Raw genomic sequence first — 20,322 nt, 5'->3', positions numbered from 1 at the left:
CTGAAAACTAATTAACCTCCCAGTCCTTCAGGATATCACGCAGTGCAGAAAGGTGAAATAATCTGTATTCAAACCTGTGTATGAAGATACAGATTCTGTTCCATTTTCTCTTGTAGCATTCGTTCTTCTGCCGACTGACAGAAGATAAGAAATCTGAAAAGTTCTTTAAGGTTTTTTATGATCGCATGAAAGTGGCACAGCAAGAAATCAAGGCTACTGTCACTGTCAATACTAGTGACTTAGGAAATAAAAAGAAAGATGAAGACTCAGACAGAGATGTACCGAGCAGGAAAAGAGGTAATCCCCAGTTGTTCCGTTTCTGAAGTGACAAGGGAGTAAAATGCTGTGTTTTGAACTCATTTCAATTGATGCAATAATGCTCTGATCTCTGATCCCACAGAGCAAAGTTCAGAGATCAGTGGTGCCCTGGCTCAGGATTTCAAGAGCTTCATCCCCTCTTCATCCATTTGTGAGATTGTGCTATTGAAATGATGAAAAGTATTTCTGAGATGAGACTCTGCCGCCTTGTCTATCGTGACAAGCTGCCCAAATCTGATCCGTAGTAATGACCCTGGACTGTGGGTTGTGGTCAGTGCCTTCTCTAACAATAAGTGGAGAAATCCTGATTTTTTTCTATAGCAGGTCTTTTTATCATAACTCCTGATAGTGCTAGATGTGTGTGCCCTAACCAATTAATACCAGAATTTATAACTTTAATGTGGTTCGCATAAAAGGGGCGAAGAGAGTGACATGATAGCCTTCTAAACTTGAGACCCTCACATCACACTAAACATACTTACCAAAAGAACTGATGATGAATAGCTGGCCTGCGTGTGAAACTGTAACGGGAAACGTGTGAATAGATTTTTCTGGCCCCCTTTATTCAGTTTGCCTGAGGAAGATCTGTTCTTGTGTGTTTTAGTGAGAGAGCCTATGACCCAAATTACCGAGGAGGTCCGGGATCAGTTACTGGAGGCCTCTGCAGCTACAAGAAAGGCTTACAACACTTACCGGAGGGAGGCTGATCCTGATGACCATTATTCGGCAGGAGAAGGAGCACAGTCTGCGGCAGACAAGAGCAAAGATGACCTGGAGATGAGTGCGGTGATCTCAATAATGCAACCCATCCTCCGGTTCTTGCAGCTGCTCTGTGAAAACCACAATCGGGATTTGCAGGTACAGCCCAGTTCCTGAGCAGGCATGCTCACGTCGCCTCGTGCAGTCACTGCTGCCGCATTGGTCTCGCTAATCCCACAGGTTTTTAAATTGATACATGACCAGCTATTTTCTTTGGCCTTGAAGATAATCCAAAAAAAGTACTTGCACCTTGCTGGACAAATACAGGGAAGACCAGTTATGCAGTGTTCAGTGGTCTTTTCAATGTATATAAAAGGTGGTGGGATCAACACTTGATGTGGCTTTTTAAAAGTAGTACTTGAAGGAAGCAAGTGTTCTGCTGTGAAGTTACTGATCTACTTTTGAGAGGGAAGGAAAGAAAAAAAAAAAAGTCATGTATGAAAACAAAGAGAGCTTTGGGACTTTGGTGCCAGCAGCCCTCAAGCATATGCTTACTTTCCAGCGAACAGGTTCTCATCGGTTTTCATGGACCTGTTCATGTGCATAGAGTTGAACACGTGGGGATGGTATCAGGAAAGCCTCAGCTGGAGTTGAATCTGGTGAGGGACACGAAGGGCAACAGGAGGTGGTTGTTGTATCCACAGCAGAAGGAGACGAGGGAGAGCATGGGTCTGCTGCTGAATGGGGCAGAGGCCCTGGTGATAAAGGACATGGAGAAGGCCAAGGTGCTCAATACCACCTTCGCCTTGCTCTTTACTGGTAAGACTGGCCTTCACAAACCTTAGGTCCCTGCAACCAGAGGGGAGGTCTGGAGCAAGGAAGACTTACCCTTGGTGGAGGAGAATTGAGTTAGGAAACATTTAAACAAGCTGGACGTGCACAAGTCCACGGTGCCTGGCGGGATGCCCCAGGCCCCCTGTGGAGTACTGGGTCCAGTCCTGGGCTTCCGAGTACAGCGAGGAGTCTCAAAGATGACGAAGGGACTGGAGCATCTGGTGGGCAAGGAGAGGCAGAGAGAGCTAGGAGAGGCCAGGCTGGAGAGGTCCAAAAGGTCCCTGCCAACCTCAGCTGTCCTGTGATACTCTCTGATGTGTTTGTATAATTTTAAATAGCAAGCCCAGAACTTGTACATTAGCAATCTTATCTAGCGCGTGCCTCCGCAGGAGATAAGATTTTTTGCTTACAAATGGACTGCAATTAACATGATTTTTGTTCAGCGCAACCACTGCTGCTGGATTAGAATTAAAGGCAAGCGAGGAGCTAGTGAGACGCAGTACAATGTACTAAATGCCCTCATAAAGGAGGAATAATTGCCTTGATTGCATATTGTTATATGGCATGCCAGAAGTGTAGGACCCTGCATGAGTGCTTTTCAGACCTGCCAAATCACTTCCGCTGAACTCGAATGCCCTGCTGCTGGCAATATGTGAAATCAAATCTGTATGGTAATGTTCCTGTGCTGTGAACATGTAATTCTTTTAGCGTTTTATAGGTGCCGAGGTTACATACATCAGGGTTTCTCCTAATTTTTTCAAAAAACTATTTGTTCTTTGTTTTGTCAAACAATTCTCATGCCGTTAGCGATGTCGGAGACAAGTAGGACGGCAGTTTTGTGTGGCAGTAGTCCAAACCGCATGCACATGATCCTTTGCTGCTGCTGTCTTTGGCTAGGCACTGAAAGCTATAGGAGCAAAATTGAATTCAAGCCAATGCAGAAACTTGGCCTGAGCTGTTCACCATCCTGAACAATTAATTAGATTTCCTAAACAGCAAGTAGTTGCATTCAGCTCTGGGAAAAAAAGGGGTTTTTTTTTAAAAAAAAAAAAAGGTGGGAGGAAGAATTTTTCAAATATAATCCTCTTGCTGCTTGCCTGCCTTGATGCTTGCCTTTCTCCTTCAGCCCTGAAGGGGAGGCAGGAGTGTCTGAAGCTTCAAAATCCTTGTGTCTGCAGCTAGTACGTTGTAACTGAACTCCTTATCGATATTGCCAATGGACTCACTGCTTAAAGGAATAAGAAAAACCTGTTCTGGAAGCTGTGTGTCTTCCAAAATTGTGTAAGTTAGATTTGAATTAGGAGTGAGCAGGGATCACCTGCCCAGTGCAGCTGTAGGTTTGTCAAACCAAGTGTTACAAACCGTTAGCAATTGTGAGTAGCCTGATGTTGTGCAAAAAGAGGAAAATGCAAGTCATGGCTGTAAGAGTCGATATGTGTTTTAGATGAGGAGGAAGTCTTTGTGAAATGGCTTAGGGAGTTGCAATACTGTGCCTTTGGCATCACTCGGTTGTTCCCTTCGCAGATAAACCTGCAGTTTGTTCCGTATTGCACACAGTCAGGATGCTCTCCCCCTCCAGCTTACTCTGTGGGTCTGGAGGAGGAGTTGCAATATCTTCTTCAAATTAATGCAAGGCCTGGGACAAACAGGCGGATGCTTAAGTATGTTTTGTTACCCGCTTCAGGCTGAATGCATCAAATTTTGCAGTGGAGTACTCTTGATACCTCTGTTTCTTTCTCAGCACACAGATACTTTGGTGCTCTTATTAAACTTGCATTAGGTCTGACCCTTGATTCTGCGCGAGAGCTCAGCCTTGAAAGCAAAGCTGTCACAGCTCTGAATTGCTGTAGCCAGCCTGTTGTCTGGTCTGCTTTGGCCAGGCTACAGCCCCACCGGTTTCCTTAGGAGGTCTTTTCTGTACCGTCCCTTTTCTGAATGAAGGTGTCCCTGTATAGTACAGAATCAGTCATGAGAACTGAAGCTCGTGACGAGCTGAGTGATGCATCCAGGGAACGCTTTGCTAGAAGCAGGAGCTGCGCTGGCTGGAGGCGAGGAGGAGAGGAGCGGGGATTCCCGGCAGGGCAGGGAGCAGTGCCCTCCCTCCGGAGTCGGCCCCTGGGCCGGTGATACCCAGCCGCCTTCCACACCGCCACAGCCAAGCGTGCGGCTCCAGCGTTACACTTAAAAATCCCATCTTCATGGGAAAAATAATACTCCAATTCTTTTTTTCTTTTTCTTATCAAGTGCGTTATTTCTGTGAAATGAAAATATTGTAGTAATATGCTGGCCAGTCATGCTCAGATTAAAGGTCTAAGTTGGTAGGTTAAATACTGCTGCTGTGCAAAAAAAGCAGGAATTGATACACCTTTTAACATTGGATTTGACTTTCTTTTATTCATAATTCCTGGAGACAAAGCCTAGGTAATAACGAACAGTAAAGCTCTGCATGCTGCAGGAGAGTGATTCAATAATTTGGCTAGTGGAGCAGTACTGCTGCGTGCAGAGAATGAGCTGGTTTAGCTCGCCATCTCTTAGGTGTGTGAGAATTAACTTTATAAGACCAAAGAGCAAGCCTGTATTCAGTGAAAAATGCCTTGCCTTACCTGATTGCTTGTAAAAAAAACCTGTTCATTTAGAAATATCTCTTTATTAAGACTTTCTTCTTATTTATGTTCTTTCTTTGTAAAGTTTTTCCAATTAGGGATCAGATTTCTGCTAAAACAAAAACCATCCAAAGAAAACATTTAGGCTTTTGGGAGAATTACCCACTTAAATGGTAAACTGTTCCTTCCAAGGATTCTGTGTTCATCCCTGCTTGAACAAACCAAGCGAGTATTCTGAAAGTAGCCAATTTCCATTTTGGTCATCATGTTTCCTCTAAAGGGTACTTGGCTTTAGTCTGTGTGCTGGGAAGCAAAGTCTCCACCACCCCGACATGCTGTAGAGGCATTAAGAACTGGCTGCAGATGCTGCCTTTGCAAGTGTAGCCCTATCTGGTCATGTATCCCAGAAATGGGGAGGACTGGGCTCCCTAAAAACGGATAGTAGCGTGAAGCCACTAAGTATCTCCAGAAGGTTATTCACAAAGGTAGGAGTTTAAAGACCGCCTGACCTGGAGTGCACATCATCCCATCGGAAAGTATTTCTCTCTCAACTGAGTATATAGGATCCTTGAAGTTAGGCAGTATGAATGCTCTTTCCTCCTTTTCACCTCAAGATCCCACAAGCTGCATATTTTTCGTATGTTCTAGCTGAATCTGCAACTCTGTCGCTCTTTATTCGGAATGCAGGGTCTTGCGGATGGTACGTACCTCAGGTTCATTCCCACTGAAAGCAGTAGGATGGCATGTGCAATATAGAAGAGTTGTGTTCCTACTCTGTGGCCTGGGAGATGCTCTGGATGACAGAAAATTAAGAGCTCAATCTACACTGGCTGAGACAGCAACAGACATTCACTGGGGCAGTTTCTCAATGCAGGGGGGTCTTGTTTTCTACAGTTTTTTCCTTCGCCTCATTTAGCCATCTAGCGTTGTCCTCCTGCCTCCTGTGCCTCATTCCTCCTCTTTCCTTTGTGTTTATTGACTTTGGATCAAGAAGCTAAGGCTGGTATAAACCCAGCTATAATCAGAATAAATGCTGTACCGCAGCCTGGGAGCATCTTGTTTCATCGCTTTCAGTATTATCCATTATTTTTGCTTTTTTTTTTTTTCCTGGAGGGAAGGCACAAGCTCTGATTTCTGTAGCATCAACCTTTCTACGTTCTGACAAGTTAATCAAAAGTCAGGACACTAAATGAGCAATCAGTTGAAATGTGCTGAATCACTGTCACCTTTAGTCTGCATTCATAGACAGCATTTTCCTTTTTTAGCTTAGCCTTCAATTGAATCTGGCAATTTCTCAGTCTGTTTGCCTTAAAAGACTTATTAGTCTGACGCAGGCACTAGAGGCAATCAGTTAACAGCACTCCTCTGCAGGCTGGCAGAAAAGACCTTGCTGGTTCCATAGTCCCATGCATCTTGTTCGTCTGAGGGGTTTTTTCACCTTTGAAGTGAAGTGTTTTGTAACCTGCTAGAATTAAGCTAGATAGGAGTTCTCCTGCTGAAAACTTGGAGGAAAAGTAAGTGGTAGTGGCTATCCATTTTTACAGCGTGCTGCTGGGAACACACTGATAAACAGCATCTGAGTCACTGGGAAATTGTTTTTCATTAATTGTCCTCCTTTGTTTTGGTTGGGTTTGGGGTTTGGGTTTTTTTTTTTTCCATTTGGATTACAGGAGAGAGGAAACATGTTTAATCCATGCTGATAAACCTGGCATTTCATTAGAGGAGCTGCTCCTAATCAGCAGCTTCAAGCAGGGATTGCAATAATTATGTGGGAAGAAATGCAATTGAGAGAATTGCATTTCAAGACGCCTTCCTTCAAGGCATGCAGTCAGGTGCCTCCTCGCCGCTTGCGCAGGTGGTGCTGCTGTGAAGCCAGAGCCAGGGAATTGCTGCTTCTGTCTTGGAGAAAGGTCTCGGGAGGAGAGAGCCTTGAGTGATGGTTAGCAGTGAAATGTAGCAGGTAGGCTAGAAGGAAAGCTTCCAGGCTCAGGAGAGCGTTCTGATCCGCAGTGAATGGCCTATTCTGTGTTGGGTTTCAGTGCTCTAATGGATGCACTCTGTTTATTGCTGCTTGTCTTCTATAAAGTTTGAAGCCAACAAGCTGCTCAAGAGAGCAACGCATTGCAAGCAAGCCCTGAAAGAGGCTTAAATTGCTTGTACAGGCTCCAGTGAAATTAGAGCAATATACCATGGAGTGCAATTGTGAGTTGATGAACTTAATAAAATATTATGATCCAAACATCAGTTTGTATGTTTTTTTTTTTTTTCCCCTTCCCTCCTGGCTTTGACACTCTCCTTGCAGAATTTCCTACGCTGCCAGAACAACAAGACAAACTACAACTTGGTGTGCGAGACGCTGCAGTTTCTGGACTGTATCTGTGGAAGCACAACTGGTGGACTTGGACTTCTTGGTCTGTATATAAATGAGAAAAATGTAGCGCTGATCAACCAGACGCTGGAAAGTTTGACCGAGTACTGTCAGGGGCCTTGCCACGAGAACCAGGTAATACATCCATAGCTGTGAAAAGCATCGCCCTTTCTCCCTACACCCGCAGCGTGTGCTCTGCTGGGCTTGGCTCTCGGTCTGCTAGACTTGTGTGGTCTTACAACGCTGCTTGCTTTACTTGCCCTACAAAGGGGGTTGGGGTTTTTTTTCCTTTATAAACTCATAATAATCAACTTCTCTTTCTCGGGGCCCCCTCTGAGGAGTTGAACCACTCAAAGCAGTAGAGATTTTTCTGCTTTGCTAGGATTTAAGTTGTTTTATTAGCCTTGACAGACGGGGAGAGTGGGGAATTTTTGTACTTGAAATACTTTATAGTAGAAACATTGCTAAAGCCAAGCTCTGTTGCCTGTTGTAAATGAGGTCAGAAATGTGGCCCCCCAGCCTGATGGGAGAAGGCTGAGCTCTGTAGCGTTGTTAATGAAGGTGATAACCATGTTGAGGTTGTTTTCAGACATACTCTTGTGTGTAGAACCAGGTGGGTGTCACTGCCGACTGTCCGTGCACGGGGATGTGGCAGTGGTTCCCAGTGAGCACGGGTTGGGTGTTGGTGAGGACCACCAAGTGTCTGCTGGGGAGCGAGGCAGCCTCTGTCCAGCTCCCCCCAAACCATACTCACTGTCAGCGGTATGTTCTGCTCCGAGCAGGAATACCTGTTTTAAAGCAAGCATGGTGGTTTAAGTAACCATACTACAGGGAAGGCATAACTGAATAACGACAAAAATCCTATCACATAAAGCAGTTACTGACCCACAGCTGGACTTGGTCTGCTCTGTGCCTTGAAGGTTGAATGATCAGCAAGGAATATGGGAAGATACTTTTGTTTGCATAAGCAGGAGTTTTTAGGTGCTCCAGAACTACGGTTTGCTCCAGCGGGAAGGATCAGAGGGCAGGGGCAGCTGTCCTGCTCGGCCATGCTTTTCTACTTCACCTTCCCGCAGGCTGTACAGCTGTGCTTTAGAGCGGCATCGCCAATTAGTCAGGCCCATTTCTTCTGCCTTTGGTCTAAATGTGACTCTTGCTATAACTGTTTCGATGAGTCAAATGAAGTCTGAAAGTCCAGAGTAAACCATACTAAAGAGATAGCTACCCCAAAATAGTTTTTCAGACTCTGGCCGCTCTGTGGCATTGACTCAACAAATAACATGTGCTCAGTGTGTGTGTTAGAGAACACTTTTCCCATGGGGCTGGCATGACCTGGTAAGTCCTGTGTTCCGGGGTGGGTGTCATCCTTCTAACAAGCAAACCTCTGCACTTACAAACACGGATATCTGCTTATTTTCTCCATTTGCGTACTATTTGAACCGTAGTATGGTAGGGAAAGATTGGAATATGACTTTTCGAAAAGTCTTCAAGAACATCTGTCCTTTGAAGTGCCTTTTCTTTGTGCGCTCAAACGTAATGTACAGCAAAGCTAAACAAAGCATAGTGGGGGTGACCGATGTTCAGATGAGATCGTATCTATGTGAGAGAATGCATGAGGCTGTACACGTCAGTTCACAACTGACAGTTTCTCTCTGTTATACGGATCGGGTGGAATAACAACCTTTAGATATAGGTATGGATCTTCGCAGTGGAGCTTGACGACAGAGCAGGACTCTGGATTTTGAAGGCAGCAAGCTACTGTTGGTCTGTACGTTTTAGTTACAGACCATTATAAAAGCAGGGTTAAAGGGTAAGCAAGAAGGTTATGGAAGTTCACATTCTTCAGTTAGACAGGACTGAAGTAGGTGTTGATTGGCGCATCTAAAATAAAGAAAACTCTCCCTAATCTTAGTAAAACAGTGTTCTTCCTTAGCTATGTGTTCAGCCTGGACGCTTTGGCATGTAAATGCTTCATTTATCAGCTGTGTTGCTTTCTGCTTCCTGAGGCTGGGTGGTTTCAGTAGGACATGCCATGGCTGATGATAGGAAAAGCTTGAAACAAAATGCCTTAGTCTTTTGTTATTCCACTGACTGGCGTTTCTGTTCAGTTATCCATCTCGAACAGCTTACGAGGTGATGAAAGAGGTGACTCTTCTGTTCTGGCTGGGTCACCAGGCTAGGCTGCATTTTTAGTGTAGACAATTAGTGAAGTTTGAATTTTCTTTGGACAGAACTGCATCGCTACTCACGAGTCCAATGGTATTGACATCATCACAGCATTAATTCTCAATGACATCAACCCTTTGGGAAAGAAGAGGATGGACCTCGTGTTGGAACTGAAGGCAAGTGAATATTTTGTGCAATCCACGTTAACAGTAAGATGAAACATAATTTTATCGTTGGAATTATGTGGGTGTTTATTATATCCCAATATTCATAAGTGCCAAAAAATTGTATGCATCAGCGAGCTCGGGGAAGTGCCCAAAGATTGTTTGTCACAGGTATTTCATTTTTTAAATGATGACGTGGAGCCACCAGTTTTCAGATGGGGGAGGTGCAAGCAGTCAAGATATGCTGAGGAATCTGAAAATAATTTTCCTGTTAAAAATTTAAAGCTGATGAAAACTTCTGTGTTGTTGGTGAGCTTTTACATATACAATGGAAGTAAAATTTCTCGTGCTACATCTAGTTTCCTAATACTTTATTGCTGCTGTTTAATCAGTTGATGTTTAATCATCAAGAATTTTTTTAGGACTGTTCATATTAATGCTGAAATAATTAGCCCTGGTTTCAAAATACACTAGCAGGTTGTCTTCTAGCAACAGTAGTCACAGAGCACTCCTGCTTCAGCATATGTTTTAGAAATATTTCCTTTCTGACTTTACTGTCCTGCCTTATAGTGCAATGTCTAGTTGTTTTCCGTTGCCGACTCACACCATTATTATGGGTAATGTGGGGGTTTTATTATTCTAAATAAAAAATGCTTTTAGACTCAATTAGCATTATACTTCAAAATTAAATACTTTTATTGGTTTTTATTGTCAGTCATGATGGATTTTAATCTTAATTGTTCATATTAAAGTAGTCTGGTGCCTTGTGGTAGTTTCCCATTTCCTCCCTCTATTTCTTGGCGTGAGCAGGTTGCAGAGTAATTTTCAGTTAAAAGCAGCGAACCACGTCTGTGTCTTCAGCCTTGGCTGTCCTTTGATTTAATCAACAGTAGGTTCAGTAAAGCTGAGCTGCACCATTTTGGAGATGAGAGCTTGCAGTAATGGTGCAGTATCTTTAAAACAAAACAAAATACAAGGTTGAAACATGAGCGTTTTAGAAATCTAGACCTTGACTTGGGTTAATTTGATGTCTCCCAGTAAGTAGGGTTTGGGAAGTAAACTGGTAAAAAATACTATTAAATTGTATATCTCAATATTTAGAGGAGAGGGAGCGCTTGGCAAGGTGAGGCTGTAGGAGTCCTGCAGTGGGCTGGCTGGGGAAAATCTGCCTTGCCTGCGGCTTGTATTTGTAGAAACCAGGTATCTCAAGCCCTTCTGGGCAGCAGGATGGTAGCGCTCAAGCTGGGCACCCTCATTTTTTGACTCCTGGCAGTGATTGCTGGGTTTTTTTCCCCTCCCTTCAGAACAATGCTTCAAAACTGCTCTTGGCGATCATGGAGAGCAGGCACGACAGCGAGAACGCGGAGAGGATCCTCTACAACATGAGACCCAAAGAGCTGGTGAGTCCCTGGGGTGCTCCGAAACTCCCGACTCCCTTCAAGCCAGGTCCAGCAGCTCTGGGGAGACTGGGGTGGCCACGTCCACTCCAGACATGCTGCAAGAGGTCTTGTGCATGGATCGCTGGCAACTGGAAGACCTTTCAAGGATCTGGTTGAATGAGTGCAATATCCACAGGGGACGGGTCTGCCCAGGCGATTAGGGAAGCCATGCTGAATGCTACGGAGGAGGCATTCAGCATCCTGCCTAAGGCAGGAAAGGAGCATCGTCTGACGCTTTGGAATCCACATGTAGAAGTTATTTGCACAAGGGACAGAGAGACGAAAAGATCTTGTGACCTAAAAGCTGTTCAGTAGACTGTAGCAGGCTTTTGGGCTGGTTAATGTATTAACTGGTGAAAACACAAACAGGAGATTCAAAGTACAGCTGAAACGCTGTCGACTTGTCTCGGCGCACGTAGCTGCGGCGGGGGCTGGAGGTCAGAACGTGATGCAGCGTGCGGCGAGGGTGGCCCAGAATACATTATCTAGAGGGGAACATGAAGTTTAGTTTCTTGCGTCAATGAGCTGGGCTGAAGGTGCTGAGTTCAGGTCTCCTGTTTTGTCCTGGATGTTGAGAAGCCCACTGACCTTCCTCTTGAATGTATATGCTCAGCTCCCTTTCACCTCTGTAAGAGTGCCAGCTGTATACTGGCCTTAGCAGACTTCAGCCCTCTGTCTGTCTCTTCAGTGGCCTGTGTCTGTCTTTTTAGGTGGAAGTGATAAAGAAGGCTTATCTGCAGGGAGAAGTAGAATTTGAGGATGGAGAGAATGGAGAAGATCTTGCGGCATCTCCGAGGAACGTGGGACACAACATTTATATATTAGCTCATCAGGTAGAATTTCACCTACAGCTTTTGTAGCACCAAGTGTCACAAACTGTGAATAGCAAGAGGTCTGCTTTTCTCTGCAATTGTTTTAATGGGTCACCTCTGAGACAAACTCACTGCACGTTCTCTTTTTATCAGAGCAAATTCCAATCCTTAAAGAATCAGAAAAGAAAATTCTATAATATATGAAAACTTTTGGAGTTTTCTTTTATAATGGGAAGCAGGCAGGCTCTTGACCAAGTTTCTGAAGACGTGATTCAAGTTCTTGGCAGTACTGGGGAGCAATGTATTATTTTTCAGCTGTATCAAAGGTTACTTTATACTCCCAAACAAATACTACTCACGGATCAATTAAACTGTAAGCAGAAATCTCACTCTGCTTTTATGGTTCTTGCCACATTCTCTATATGTTGGAGCCAGTCAAGTTCATTGTATTGGTACAGTGTGGTGTTTGAAAGGTTAAAAGAACAAGGGGGGGGAAATACATCTAGATCTACTTAATATATTGATGCTGCATATATCACTCCATTAGAGACTTCTTGTTCCTTTAGTATCTGAGAAGACAGACCATCACTGTGCTGTAAGATGAATTTAGAGCCTGCAGAAGCATTTTTGGAGCAGTGCTCTGTGCATCTGCTTTTCAGTTGATGCAAATTTGCTCCTCCGTCCCTGCCTAGATACTTGTGTGATTAGTACACCTTTGAATTAGGGTGGGTGTAGAAGGATAGACCGAATGTGAACGTTCAAGAAGTTTCCCAAGTCAGGCAAAGGGTGGGAGAGGATGGGTAAAAGAGGAGAACGACATGGATATTAAAAAAATACATATTTGAATCATTCTGACTTGCTCCCAAAATAGAGCTGCAGGGTGTCTGGTTGGAATAGAACAAGCCTTCTGTCAACTTTGCCCTTTCTTAGCAGCTGACTGCGTACTATTTCTTTTTTTATGCCAAAAATCAGAAATTTAATATCAGAGAGAGACATCTGGTGTCTCCCACTCCCTTTGCCTTCCTTTATTTTAGTTGGCTCGTCATAACAAAGAGCTGCAGAACATGCTGAAGCCGGGAGGTCAGATAGAGGGAGACGAGGCTCTGGAGTTTTACGCCAAGCACACGGCACAGATCGAGGTACAGGGAAACCGGTGGCTGCCGGGAGGTGTCGGGGGGGGAGAAATGCTCTACTGCGGGAAGAGCCGCTCGGAAGAGAAACGGTGCCGTTAAACACCAGTTACATTATACGTGATATTTTGATTGAACTGACTACCTGTGTGTGGACTGTCGTCTTTGACATGAGAATATACGTGTACTTATTTTTTTATTTTATTTTTTTTGACAGCCGCTGGGGGGGGAGCTATTTTTGAGCTGTCATGTGTGGGCTTTAAGATGGAGCTGAGCAGAGCTCTGTTGGCAGGAGGAAGTGTAACTTCGCTTCTGTTACATTTTGGCCGGTACTATTGCTGAATCCTTGAAGTTAGCGATAGCTTTTGCCATTCTTTCTATATTAAAACAACAATTTGGCCTGATGTACAATCTGAGATGCTTTTTAAAAGTAAAACATGCACAAATATGGAGAGTTCACAAAACTCTCTAATAAGCAATGTAAATATAACCATTATTCCTTATAGCTGCTGTGCAATGTGTGGATAAAATTTGCTAAGATTCCTGAATTGGGTGACCAGATTGCTCTGAAATTCAGCGCAGCTTTGGTGCAGGATTCACTGGGCCCCTTGGAAATCCCAGCTAAGAACAGTATTGCCAGGATAAGACCACAGCATAGAAATTATCAGTCTTGGAGCTAAATGTAGGCCTGCTTTGAAAGGTAAATTAAATGAAGTCTCTATCAAGCTGCTGTTCTACGGAAACGTGTCCAAGTTTCTACTTGTAGCTGGTTTGAAAAGGTGGGGGGGGAAGCAGACAAACCAAGAAATAAAAGCATTTAAAAACTAGGAAGAACTCTAATAATGCTGCTGTTCAGATTGTCAGGTCGGACCGTACCATGGAGCAAATCGTCTTCCCCGTGCCCAGTATCTGTGAATTCCTCACGAAGGAGTCCAAGCTGCGGATATATTATACCACGGAGAGGGATGAACAGGGCAGCAAGATCAATGACTTCTTCATGAAATCAGAAGACCTCTTTAATGAGATGAACTGGCAAAAGAAATTGCGAGGTAGGTTGCTGTTGGCAGTGTGGTTGTGTGGAGCGTTACCAGCAGAGCGCTGAGGTCAGGTTTTCGGAGTTTGAAACGTTGACTCGGTAGCAGATGGTTCCCCAGTGTGGCAGCAACCTTGATAATTGTTTGAAAGAGTCTGCTCCTCTGCACGATGGAAACATGCTGTAATGAAGTCAAGCTTAATGCAAGAGCAATATGGACCAACTGGAGGGGATCCAGGGGAGAGCGGTAAGAAGGATCACAGGTCGTCTTTTTTAAGATCCAACAGGAAGGAACAAATTTGTGGAGGCTTAGCTTAAATGAGAAGGCATTTGGTGGCAGGGAGAAATGGAGAGGACACAGCTGAAGAAAGCAGTCGCCTGTTCTCCTTCCCTGCACTGGATACATGAAGCAGTTCCCTTGCATTGCAAGGAGTAAGGCTGAGTAATGCAGCATGGACTTATGGCATCTCCAGCAATGGAGGTATTTAAGAACAGGTTAAACATGCATTTTCCAGTGATGGTAAAAGTAGAATTCACCCTTCATTTGGGCAAGGAATGGACTGGCAGACGTGCCAGCTAAGTCCCTTCCAGCCCTGTGATGCTAAAATACCTGAAAGGAAGCATTTTCAAGCACTGCTTTTCCCTCTGAGGTTCCAACTGGCAACTAGGAAAACTTTTAAAATTATAATTCATACAGTGCGACTGCTTCCCCCAGTAAACTTTCTAACTCGTTTGCTTAAAATTATGTAAAAAAAAAAAAAAAAAAAAAACAAAAACAAAACAATGACCCTCTGAAATGTGAGAAAGCAGTTTTTTCCTGCTCAGGTCAACATCTGCCATCTGATACCGCTTTTGTTCCCCGTGCTTGAATCAGCTGAACTCCAGTTATTAGCGCAAGAGCACAGACTGGTCCGGAACCGCCTCCTAGAGCAAATGTGAGAGTGGAGTTCTGTACAGCTGCACGCTGCTGTCAGCCGCCGAAACCTGCCGGCTGTGCCAGGCAATCCACGCCAGCGTGGTTAGCAAAGGTTTTCCCCCTGACAGAGACCTTGCTGGTACTCAGGCAGCGTTGCATATCATAGGAAAATATTAGGTGAGAAGGGACCTCTTGACCTGCCTCATTGTGAAAATTATTTTTTATAAAACTGTTTCTCGTGTTGCAACCTCTGACGATTGCATTTCGCCCTTTCGCTGTGCACCTCCAAGAAGAGCCTGGACTCTTTTCAGTTTGTTTTTAGGATGCGTGTGCGCAGTTCACACTAGAGCTGATGATGTGTTGTGCGTTTGGTAATGGAAACTCAGTATTTGCTTCTGATTGTTGGGGTGTATGTGTGTATATATATATATATATATATATATATATATATATATATATGTTAGTAGATCTTTTAACAGAGAAAAGCAATTGTAATCATATTATTTAAAATTATCCAAGTCATGTATAGGTAAGACTGCCTGAAACTTGGTCAGCTCTACTGAATGATTCTTCATGTGTATGAATACTAAATAGAGTGGAGGTATTTCCACTGAACAATGGATTAGTACTGACAGCATCAAAATCCCCAGGAAGCTGCTTCCTAAAATGACTTCTAAGAACTCTACAAGAAATATGGGAGTATATGACATCCTAAACAAATGGGCAACTTTGTCTTTGACAGCATCCATATTTTCTGTTAGATTTTGTTGTTTGAGTTACTTTAATTGTCTTTGAGGGTATCTCCAGGCAAGCTGTGAAGACATCCATAAGTGACAAAAGACCACAAATTAATCAAGATCCACCTGCAGAAGTGGAGAATATTTCTTTTTTCTTTAAGAAACTGGAATCATTTAGCCTGTCTCCTAATATTCTGGCCTTGTTTGGCCTCTAAGTGATATTCTATGTTTATACAATTGTTTCTTGCACCTTAAATACAGGTTTGTGTTTTCGAGATATGACCGGCTGGCAGTGCTCTGTGCTGTGCTCATGTGATACCACTTAGTTTATTCAAACCTGAGAGAGACTTTTTAAAAAAGTCTTTTATAAAGACCCGTGTACTTCCCCCTTCAGCTCATGGTGCTAGCCCATAATCTGAGCACCGTAAGTCTCCCAAGGTCTTTAATTAAGAATTCAAATGAGCCTGCCAAAACCAGGCAGAAGTGCTACACTGGGCAGATAGTCTGTGCCCATCCCCAAAGGAAGGCTTAAAGGAAAACCTGGAACTTTATAATGACCCTTCGTATAACAATTTCATGCAAATTAATTCAACCTGCTTACAAATTCTTCCAGATAAAATGAAATTGAGAACAGAAATAATATAGAAATCAGTGTATCATATGTTCGAAACATTGCTACATCGCATTTCAGTGAGGCTTAACATGTGCCTGGCTAATTAGGTGCAATGAAGCTTGTATTCTTACAGTGACAGGGTACCTTTTTGTCGTCCTTTCCTTTGCATTCAGCTGTTCAATACATTTGCTTTTTATGTGCATTTCAACTCAGTATAATGAGGCATTGTATAATTCTTTTAACCCATTTTTTTTGCTTAGGATGCTAGAAGAGGTGATTTGCTGAAGAGAGGTGGTGGCTACTGTGAGGCTCAGAATTGCTGCATTCATTAATTTACTCTTCAGTCCCAGAGTTTGCATTTTCCTCTTTTCTCTAAATTTCACTGTGAGCTTCTTTTCCTTTGCTCTCTGATATCTGTACACGTTACCTTCTTCCAACAGGGAAAAACATTAGTTCTTTCCCTTCTCTGAGAGCATTTTTAATTTTTTTTTTTTTTTTTTTCCACTCTAGATTTCAGGAGTACACAATTTGCTGTACAATAAGCCTGCAGGAGCTAAAATCAGGGGGATTTTGCCTTGGTGCAGAGGGAATTACTGTAAGGCAGCTTCTTAGCTGTCCTTGTCTTCTGGTCCACGACCACTTCAGAAAATGAATCTTTTTGCTTTCTGTGCCTCTTGATTCTAGCTGCAGAGATTATTAAGATTAGGAATCTTTTTTTTGAAAAGTATTTATATGTAACGTTAAGAATTTAAAATGTGCAGCTGTTTAACTGTGCACTTAGCTCTGTGCAGATGTGCTCGTGTCCTTTGCCCACAGGGCAGAGGGAGAGCCAGCCGAGCTTCAGCTCAGTTGTTATTCTGGGTCTATATTGGTCTATTATCAGCTTGAAGTAAAGTTGTCGTACTTGCTTGGCAACTAGTCCTAGACATTTTAGCTTTATTGCTATGTCGCTACGCTGCATTTTGTGTCTTAATTGTCCGCCTTGCCCTGTCTTCACTGCGTTTTTTCTGGCTTGCTGCAGCGGAAAAGAGGTTGGAAGGTGGGCAGCGTCTCGTGTAGGTGAGCTGCTGGCAGCAGCAGCCTAACTCAGAGGGCTGGGGCTGAATCTCACCGTTGCTAACGTGTACAAATTTTCTTCCTCCTAATTGTTCTTTGTGTGACTCTGAGCACAAAGTATGTTATTAGGGGAAACCTGAAGTCCTTGACCTTTGCGTTTCTGAACTCGTTCTCACGCTGCCGCTAAACCGTGTTTGAAGATACTTTTTAACATGAGTCCTTCGCCTTAAAAGCACTTTCTAGGAAACTGGAAGTACCCCAAAGTTACAGAGTAATCCAATAAACTTCAGAATAAGCCATGAATATTACAGCTGTTCATGCTGTGCTTTTGGGCAAACTGAAAATAAACTGAGTTTTGGTGGAGATTAATTTTTTTATATAGAACTCTTATTTTTTTTTTTTTTTTTTAAACGCTTCATTAAAAAGAATTCTTTTTCTCTTTTGCAGCTCAACCTTTCCTATACTGGTGTGCTCGCAACATGTCCTTCTGGAGCAGTATTTCCTTTAACCTGGCTGTCCTTATGAACCTGCTCGTGGCATTTTTCTATCCATTCAAAGGAATTCGAGGAGGTACCAATATTTAGCATACAAAAATACGTGAACAAATAAGGTATAATGAGCCAAATTCTGTCCCCCACTTGTGTCTCTGCATCCCTGTTTACTTCAGTGGGGACAGTAGAACAGAAATTGGCTTTTTTTTAATTGCATTGATTTAAATTATGCTGTTCTGACTTTTTCTTGAGGCATTTGTAAGGAAAATGTAGAGCCATGCTTTTTGCTAAGGGAAAAAACGATCAAAGACAGACATCCACCTTTAATTACTTGACTGTTCTACTTTGGTTTAAAGTTCTGTAATTAAGTATCGAACTAAAAATATGAGAAATGTTAATTTGTTGTTTTCCTTGAGCTTGCATTTTATTAACGCCATTCTCCGTAAAACTTTCGTGGTTACGTAGCACTTCAGGAGGGCTCTGAGTGTTGGGGTTGGGTGAGTGAGATTACCCTGCATTGGCAGGTGAGGCGTACCGGGGCGAAGTGACCTGCCTCGTGCCGTTAGAAATCGATGGAGGATACAGAAGAGCAGCCCATCTCCCCTCTGTTACTGTCTCTCCTAGGAGTCCCTTACCCCTACGAGCACTTAGAGCAGAGGTTGCCATAGGGAGCGAGGAGGAGCATGCCAGCCGTGTCCCCTGGCTCGGGAGCAACCTGCCGCTCCGAGGTTCCTTGCCATCAGCGGGTAGCAGCTGGGCTTGCTATCATTTCTAACATAAAGTATGGGTTAACGGGTGCGGTTCGTGTGGGATTGCACAATCTTGCTGTAATCGGTCTCGTGGAAGTTACTTTTGATCCAAGCAGTGGGTTTGTGTGACAGTGGCGGTTCTTAGAGCCAATTCAGTAAATACTCCCAGTGGAGTCCTGATGAGATTCAGCTGCTCTTCCTTAAATCTAGCCTCTCCCAAGAGATGCACCCCGGGGCAGGTCGAGGGGTGGAGTCATGTCAGCAAGAATCAGGAAATCTGGAGAAATATTCGTGTGAATGCCTCTATCGTGTTTATCGCTTGCAAAGTTGGTGTAAAGGAGATGTCTAGGTAGGAGCTTTTTCCACATCCATGTCAACTGGAGTAAATAAGGACCCCAGCAGTAAAACCTCCTCCTGGAGAGGGTGGTTGATGTTCAAGCCTTCACTTCCCTTTCTTTGAGATTCATAATGCAACGGGGCCAGTTAGATGCTTATCTTTCCCTATTGAACTTCCCTCTGCATCTTTCTCACGTTCATTGCTAACTACAGAACCCAAAGACATTGCAGCTCAAAGATAGCAGTAGCCTGAACATAACGCAATTATCAACTGAGCTCTGTGTGTGTGGCAGGAAAGCCACTTCACCCTTTTTGCAGCTCACCAGTTAATTTAGATTGAGGAGAGCCGTAGCTTTGTCCAGGTAGTGTTTGACAGCAGCTTACAGTCACAGTGGGCTAAAGGCAGCGGGCATGGAAAACTTGCTTTTAGGGGTTCTGCATCCTGATAAAGCCTGTGAGAAGGTACAGGATATTTTAGCCCAAAATCTGGTGTCCCTGAGAGGGGGAAGAGTATAGTTACCTTCTGCAACATCAGGCTGTGGTTTCGGCTGCTATACCTCTGCGTCGCACGCTGTGGCAGCAGACCATGGGGCTACCCAGATCCCGTTCTGGCCAGAAATTGGTGGAAAGGTTTTAACAAGCACGAAGAGGAACTGAATTTTTTGTCTCTAGTTTCAAAGATCACAAGTTAAAATTTAAAGGTCTGTATTTATGGCTGCTAGGAAAGCTGGTAATTAAAGGAGTTCGTTGAGATTACAAGTTGCGAGACTAGGGGGGGAATCATTTGGCATTTTGAAGATGCCCTACGCTACGTATTTGAAATACTTTATCAGGTAACATTTTGATAAAATCTCTTCCTCTACTAGTTACAATCAAAAATGAAAAATAAATACATGTGTACTTTATATTTAGCTTTAAAAAAAAAAAAAAAGACTTCAAAACAGACTGTTTGGGGGAAGTTGTCAGTGTCTTGAATTGCTTGACACAGTGAACTGAGCAGCTGATTAGCATCTGACTGTAGCAGAAGCTGTAAAACCTCTGACTTGAGGAGCAGAAACAAACCTGGACGCCTGGAATTTGGTACTGGAATGGTGAGAATTCCAGAGATGGGGAGAGCTTCCTACCGGTTACACGGTCCTCCTGCCCGCAGTCGTGTAATGGACTCCGTGTGCTCGCAGCAAGGCTTTGATGTTAGGTTGGGTGCAGACAGTTGACGTTGAGTGACCGCTGGCTTGGTGAGCTTCATTTGCCAAGGGCAAAGACTCTGCTCCCAGTCCGCTCCCAGTCTCTCTCCGTCCCCAGGAAGGAGAGACGAGCCTGTGTCCTGACCCCCACTCTTTCCTGCGAGTACTCGCCCAACCCAGGTCCCACTAAGGACTTTTTATGTCATGGCATTGCGCTCCTCGCGCTGATGAGCAGCCTGTGGTGTTGGGCCTTTCCAAGGTGGGTGTTACAGGCAACAGTTGAGGACTTCATTAACTCCAGTTATTTTTGCAGGCCTGCTGGGAACTGCTGAAACTTGGGAAAGCAAATGTATTCATGTGCCATGGATGGCTTTGTAATAGCTGGGATGTTCAGACACCTGTGCAGGTGCAGGCAGGATCCTTCAGGATCTGCCTCTCACGGCAATTCCCAAGTCATTCCTAAATAAGCTTCTGCACGTTTTTTTCCTCTCCCCTCTCTGTGCTGTTTATCGTTCCCACGCGGGTGACTCTGTTTCGAGCTCTGCACCTTTTGCTGTTTGACAGCTCAAGTAGCGGTGGCAGCGTTGCTCTGGGATCCCAAACTCCCTTCAGACAGCGGAAACATCTGTTCAACTTTACGCTTATTAAGTTTTAATTTCTATCTATTCTCTGCT

General features: G+C 43.9%; 1 protein-coding gene across 1 annotated transcript in view; it reads left to right on the top strand.

Annotated features, from left to right (window-relative positions):
* Positions 1–20,322, top strand: part of ITPR1 (inositol 1,4,5-trisphosphate receptor type 1) — a 180,282-nt gene that overhangs the window by 131,378 nt on the left and 28,582 nt on the right. Inside the window, exons 45-53 of the mRNA XM_050904988.1 lie at positions 117–297; positions 923–1,176; positions 6,757–6,957; positions 9,054–9,164; positions 10,457–10,552; positions 11,302–11,424; positions 12,438–12,542; positions 13,390–13,582; positions 17,336–17,458. Coding sequence (XP_050760945.1) covers positions 117–297; positions 923–1,176; positions 6,757–6,957; positions 9,054–9,164; positions 10,457–10,552; positions 11,302–11,424; positions 12,438–12,542; positions 13,390–13,582; positions 17,336–17,458 — 1,387 coding nt within the window. The remainder of the gene's footprint in view (positions 1–116; positions 298–922; positions 1,177–6,756; positions 6,958–9,053; positions 9,165–10,456; positions 10,553–11,301; positions 11,425–12,437; positions 12,543–13,389; positions 13,583–17,335; positions 17,459–20,322) is intronic.

The sequence above is a fragment of the Gymnogyps californianus genome, chromosome 13 (assembly GCF_018139145.2).
Source record: "Gymnogyps californianus isolate 813 chromosome 13, ASM1813914v2, whole genome shotgun sequence".
In the NCBI taxonomy this organism is placed as follows: Eukaryota; Metazoa; Chordata; class Aves; order Accipitriformes; family Cathartidae; genus Gymnogyps; species Gymnogyps californianus.
The sequence above is the reverse complement of the archived record's forward strand: the minus strand, read 5'-3'. Positions and strand labels throughout refer to the sequence as shown.